The sequence below is a fragment of the Andrographis paniculata genome, unplaced genomic scaffold, assembly GCF_009805555.1.
Source record: "Andrographis paniculata isolate CXL003 unplaced genomic scaffold, ASM980555v1 Contig37END, whole genome shotgun sequence".
Lineage (NCBI taxonomy): Eukaryota > Viridiplantae > Streptophyta > Magnoliopsida > Lamiales > Acanthaceae > Andrographis > Andrographis paniculata.
Genome location: NW_026137570.1, coordinates 7,764,914 through 7,771,825, shown reverse-complemented (window position 1 = coordinate 7,771,825; position 6,912 = coordinate 7,764,914). Strand labels below are relative to the sequence as shown.

The 6,912-nt window shown below is 29.5% G+C and overlaps 1 protein-coding gene across 1 annotated transcript; it reads left to right on the top strand.

Moving 5' to 3' along the window:
• The first annotated feature begins 3,776 nt into the window (after positions 1–3,776).
• LOC127250522 (ethylene-responsive transcription factor ERF062-like) lies at positions 3,777–4,938 on the top strand. Its single transcript, XM_051273851.1, has one exon. It carries the CDS (start codon positions 3,816–3,818, stop codon positions 4,737–4,739), a length of 924 nt encoding a protein of 307 aa, XP_051129808.1. The 5' UTR covers positions 3,777–3,815; the 3' UTR covers positions 4,740–4,938.
• Positions 4,939–6,912: the final 1,974 nt, after the last annotated feature.

The window sequence follows — 6,912 nt, the reverse complement described above, 5'->3', positions numbered from 1 at the left end:
ATTGTAGTAGCTGCTAATTGGGTTTCATTATAACCTTTCGTTTAGGAAAATATATATAAGGGAAAAGTTTTGTTGGGGGCAGTTGCGATTCCCTGCTAGTATCCGTAGGTATTTTCATGGGTCCTTTTTGCCAGTGTAGTATACCTATATTCATTAATCTTATACTCATATTGTTTGATATCGTATGATGCGTTTGTATGAAAATACCCTGATTTTTTGGGTATATATTATAATTAATCATATATGAGCCTTGATATTTATCTTATGTGCTTGTATTAGATAATGTTAAAATATTGTAACTATGCAATAACGTTTGCAAAAAATGATAAAAAATTGAGAATGATTTTGTTGTAGTTTAAACTTTTTTCTTTAAGTTGATGGTCAATAATTGGAGTTAGTATACTTTTTTCGGATAGACATTCGGAACTTATATAGTCAATTCGTGCAATATTTTCTAGAGCCCACTATGCATATTGTCTTCGGCAGCTAGTTGACAACTTTCGCACTCAGCTATATGTAAAATATATGTCATTTATTATTATATGTATAACAAAGTAATTACATTTCATATAGGTAATGCGAAAATATCCGATGCACAACAAAAAACGATGGACATTCAATTTCAACAAGTCAGTTATGTCCCTCTACAGAAGAACTTTGAGCAACATATAATGTATATTATGGAGGCCATGCCAATTTCCTGAAACTTCATTGCTCAACTGTAACGCTAGTATGAGACGAATTATTTATTTCAAGAGACTCATTGGGGAATAATAAATAATACTATAACCGAGTCGTTGAATAGTTTGGTGCACTCAGCAATGTCATTACCTTTTGTTAGGATGTTTTATTCCATCCGGCAACATAAATCAACAATGTCATTACCCACTTTTTTGGAAGTTAGTGTGCATCAACGGATATTTCTAATATGTTTATGAGATCACCTATCCATATACTCAAGGATAGATGAAAATGTTATTTAGAATATATATGACATAACATATCATATAGTGAACCATAGTAATAAACATTTTGGAATTAGTACATAGCTAATGATGCATAATGTTCTTTGTATTGTGATTGTCTATGCAAGTATGTTTTAGAGTATGAATAAACTCCCAACAAGAACAACTATGTTAGGTATAGTAAGTAAATGTTATGCATGAGGCATATTGAATCATCTCATCTTATAAAGAATGTATTAGTCATTGATGTGTACATGAAACATGTCATCAATGCTTTCAAAATATTTGAGGAGTACATATATCCTCAATATATGTCAAATATGAATAAAATTACTTATAAAGTTCATTCCTTAATATGAGTACATTCAATAAATTTAGAAGTATGTAACTTAACGAATACATGAACAAATATCATCATTGGAGGTATGCAGCTCCTACTTAGGAGTCTCTCGACACCCAACCATGACTGTAGCTAGCTTAGACAGTTGTGGGTTGAATAGATCATTGCAATTTTGTCGACTTTGTCCACTTAAAGGTCTCTCGACACCCCCACACTTTTTATTGGCTTTATCCATGTTATCATTTTGTAGACTAGGAAAACACATCCCAACAAACAAATGTATTAGAAGGTATGCGGAGTAAATATTATACATGAGACATATTAGAATTATCCACTCTATAAGTAAGCATTTGCCATTGAGGTATATATTAAACGTGTCAATCGGTGCTTTCAGAATAGCATGGTGAGTACACATATTTTTACTATATGTCAGAATATGTAAAGCCTATTTTTTAATAAAAGTACATGTAATCGTGTCAGGAGTATGTAAGTTAGTTAAATGAGGAACACATGTCTTCATTGAAAGTATATTATTCAAATTTAAGGGTTTCTCTACACCCAACCGTGAAATTTTGTGCACCAAAGCATATATCTTAATTATGTGTGTACGTACCTCTAATACCAATGTTTATATTTAATGCGTATCACATATGTCATATGTTAAATTAGAAATTATAATGAATTTCAATTTTTCTTAGCAAAATATAACATCAATGACTAACTACCCTAAATTAGAATCCATATGCTTCAAATTTTAATTATTCTCAATTTATGCATAAAAATTAGCATATAAATTTGAAAAATGATACTATACAACACCTCTACGATCTCCTGGTAAATCTTCACAATAAATTTTGTTCGATATGTTTTGACATCGTTAAATTCGGTAGTTCATCTGCTAGGTGGATAAATTTCGTGTTGCATAAAGCGTAACTCTCAGAGAACAAACATACTAATGACCCGCAATCATGACTCTCACCTTGGGTCTGACAATATTTAAAACACATACATAAATCTGCAAGAGTATATACAACACCGATTCAAGTTTACGATATAATTATATAGGTATATAACTTTCTTATAGAGGAACACCAATTGAAAATTAGAGTACACATTATATATTATTTGTTGTAACTAAAAGCATATTGAGACATTAATGCACAATAGTAAGAACAATCATAAATTTCATAAATCAACAAAATAAATACATAAACAACCAACAATGTGATAGAGATATCAACAAACATGTTCAATACGTAAAAATGTCACATGAAAAATCGACACCAACGATATTTGAAAAGAATTGAACTCCACCCATTACTGCAACTGTTTTACTATAAAACTAAACCTAACAGTATGAAAATGAAGACAATTCTATATACAATAAGGTTATTTTCAATTTAAAACACATCAAAATAACATATATTTGAAACGATGATGAGTTACAATGTCGAAGTAAGCTCGGCTGGCACTTAGGCTTGTACAAACCGGATAGAGACACAACACAGATATTAAAGTATGCCACAAATTCAAACGTACATAACTAAAATATCGATTTTACCAAATACAAAAAAATTAACTTAATTCTTAAACTTCGTTTCGGGGAGAAACTCTTTTCTACATTTCGAGAAGATTGTGCACCTTTGTTTTATCCTCTCGGTTGGTCTTTGATCCAAAAAATTTCCAATGCAGTGGCGGTGATGATTTCAAAAATGGCAGTTGGAGATAACAAACCTAAAAGTGAAGGTGAAAATTTTCTGGAAAAAAAAAATGATTGAGATAGTGTGTATTTTTAAATTCGGTTATTTTTGTAACCAATTATAGTACTTCCTCCGTCCCATAACTAAATATTAATTTGTTTTTTGCACGTAGTTTTAAAAATATTAGTATTATATTTGGATGTAGTAGGAATAAAGTAGAAATTACTAAAATAATCTTATTAGTATGTGTGATATAAAGGTAATGACATTTGTGTAATATATTGTAAGTTGTAAGAGTATTTGTAATGTTAGATAGATAATACAATTACTAAAAAAAAATTGATACTTTATTATAGGACGGACTAAAATAGAAAAAAATGGATACTTTGTTATGGGACGGAAGAACTATATAAATAATAAACCAAGGTACATCACTTTGAAATTAAATTTGTATAGCACGTCAATTTTAGAGTATATAAATAAAGAACGTAAGTTTACATAAATGCAACGTAAGTACATAATATATTAGTTACATATAAACATAATTTCAGGACAAAATGGATAGTAGGGAACTATGTATAAATATTTTACAAAAAGTAGATAGTGTAATGCCTTGAAATAATTTGGAGGAACTGAACTTAAATGCTATTTATCTGGATTTAAATGAAAGTACTCTTAATTTAATATTTAAAAAATAAAATAAATAGTAAAAACACAAAAAACACAACCTAAATTATTTTTACAAAAAATCCCCCCTCCCCCACCTAATCTCTCTCTCTTCTCTCTCTCTCCATATATATATATATATATATGATATCTTCGATGGAGTGCCATAGCGAACTGGCACCTTTAATGGAATCATCGTCTTCTTCCTCCTCTGCAGGTTCAATACTATTCGATCATCCCAACGTTAACGTTGCTGCAGCAAACGACGTCGTCTCCGATGACACCACTAGTACGAGGAGGTTGCCTTTCCCTCTTCCGACTCCGAGGAACCACTTCGGATTTAACGATGATCATGACGTGTTCCCCCGCGCCGCCTCAGCCTCAGCCTCTCACTGCTCAAGTTTTCCCCCCACCTCTGACAGTGACAACCCTAACTTATTCTCCCTATCGGAACCCCAGCCGTCCGATCATCAGGTCACGATCCAATGGCTGAAAATCAGCGCCGCGATCCCTTCAACCGCCGGCGGCTTCAGCGACTACTGGCTCGGCGCCACGGCAACCCAACCGACGACGAAATTCTCCGGCGGCGGAAAGTCCCCGGCGGGGCCGCAGCGGAAGCTCTTCCGCGGCGTACGGCAGCGCCACTGGGGAAAATGGGTGGCGGAGATCCGGCTGCCGCGCAACCGGACGCGCGTGTGGCTGGGGACTTTCGACACCGCCCGGGAGGCGGCGCTCGCCTACGACACGGCGGCGTACATCCTCCGTGGCGACTACGCCCACCTCAATTTCCCGCATTTAAAGCATCAAATCAACGCCGGGAACTCCACCATGGCCAGGAGCACCGCCGCGCTCCTCCAGGCCAAGCTGCAAGGCACCGCCGAGAAGAGGGCCGCCGCCTCCGCCGCTGCCGAGAGTGCGGAATCCGGCGGCGGAAACGGAAATTCGGAGACGGAGAAGAAGATCTGCAGCTCGTTGTCGGGTGAAGAGACCGGTGGCGACGAGGCGGTGCAGCTGAGCCGAATGCCGTCGTTGGACATGGACGTCATCTGGGATGCTCTGCTCCGCTAGTCTCCGATCATACCGATTCCTCCCGGCCAATCGCGCATTGACACGTGTGTGCTCTCCTTAACTTTCTTGGAGTTGTTTTTTTTTCTGATTTTCCAATTGTGGCATTAACTTTCTTTACATTATTAATACAATCGAATGATGTGTTTGTTTGGGGTTTGGGAATTTGAGTTCACTTGGTACAAATTTTGAATTTGATTAATTATATAAATTAATATAAATAAATGTTGATGTTATGTTTTGAATGTAAAATTGATTTTTAATATAATATAAAAAATAAAAAATAGGTATTTTATTTATTTTCTTTTAAAAAAAATAATATGATAAATAATGTATTTAAAATTCAATCCCCAAACAAACACAATATTTTTCGAGCATGACAAGGCAATTTGCTAGTTTAAAAATGGTTTATTTGTTTATTACTGTTAAATATATATAATTTTATTATTATTCTTTTATATATATAATTTTATAATTAATTTTTAAAAATTCTCAAAATTACAAGAAGGCAAGAATTGGTATGCCTTGTCAAATATATCAATGACTAGCCTATTATCCGTGCTATGCGCAGATAATTATAGATATTATGATATTAATTTAATTTTTATATTTTAAATAATAAATTTTATTTTGATAATAATACTTTGTATGAAAATAGTCAAAATTAATTTATATAAAAAATAAACTATAAATAAAAAATACGGTAACTAAATCAAATAAAAAACATCAACTAAATGAATCAAAATTTCATAAATATATATTACAATTTAAACTCAAATATAATAGAGATAAAAAATAATTATTCATAATCACTCTTAAATTTAAAATCAAAATAAATTTGAAAAAAAAATTGTCGTCATTTATATATGATTGTTAGTTTTTAGTAGTGAATAATGTTCAAACAACATACTAAATATAGTAACGAAAAAAAAATATTAAGTAAGTAAATTATAAATCAAATAAAATGTATATACCATTTTAAATTCAAACTTAAGGTAGATTTAAAATATTTATTTCCAATCTTATTAAATGAAACATTATAATAAATTTTAAAATAAATTCATATCTATCGAAAAAAATCTTTAAACAATATATCTACAAAAAAAAAAAAAATACATTAACAAAAGTAAAACAAATACGGCAGAATATTAAGTAATAAAAATTATAAATTACCAAATTTATATTCAAGTGAAATCAAATATAAGTTAGATTAAAATATTTATTAACAAATCATATTAGATAAAAACAAAAGACTCAAAATTTGAATATAATTTCAATTTTTCAAAAAAAAAATAGTATTAGAATAGTAATATTCTAAATCAAATTAATTAGAAAAATATATATATATAGAATAATAATAAATAAGAATTGATTAGTAAATAAAAAATAAAAAAATAAACAAATAAAATAATGCATACAAAATAAAAATGAAAGTACTAAAATTAAAATATAATAATTTTTTAAAATTACTAAAATTTATCTTAATTTTCTATATGAATTTTTCTATTCTTTTAAATAAAATATTCAAAATTTAAATATAATCTACAAAATTAGAAAAAAAAATATTTTCATATAATATTCGAAACTAAATCAATTAAAAAAATACATATGAAATAAAAATGAATAAAAAATTGATTATTAAAAAATAAAAATAACACAATGTGTAATTAAAAAAAACATAAATAATGAAAATAAAAATAATAAATAAAAATATTTTTATATATATTAAAATTTGTCATATTTTTCTTCATGATTTCTTTAAATATTCTTTCAAATTAAAAGATTGCAAATTTAAACATAATCTAAAATATTGAAAAATATACTATAATATAATAATCAAAATCAAATCAATTAGAAAAAATAAATATTCAATAAGAATGAAAACTATTTTAATTGTAGAAAGTAAGAATAACATAATAGATATTTTGAAAAATGCATATACAATAATAATGAAATATTAAAACATTATACTCGAATCTAAATAAATTAGTAAATATATACGTAATAAGAATAAAAAATATTTATTTAGTAGAAAATAATAATAACACAATAGATAATTTTAAAAATACATATACATTATACTCGAAACTAAATAAATTATTAATAAATATACAATAAGAATAAAAATAATCTATTAGTAAAAATTAAAAATTAATTTAATAATATTATTATACAT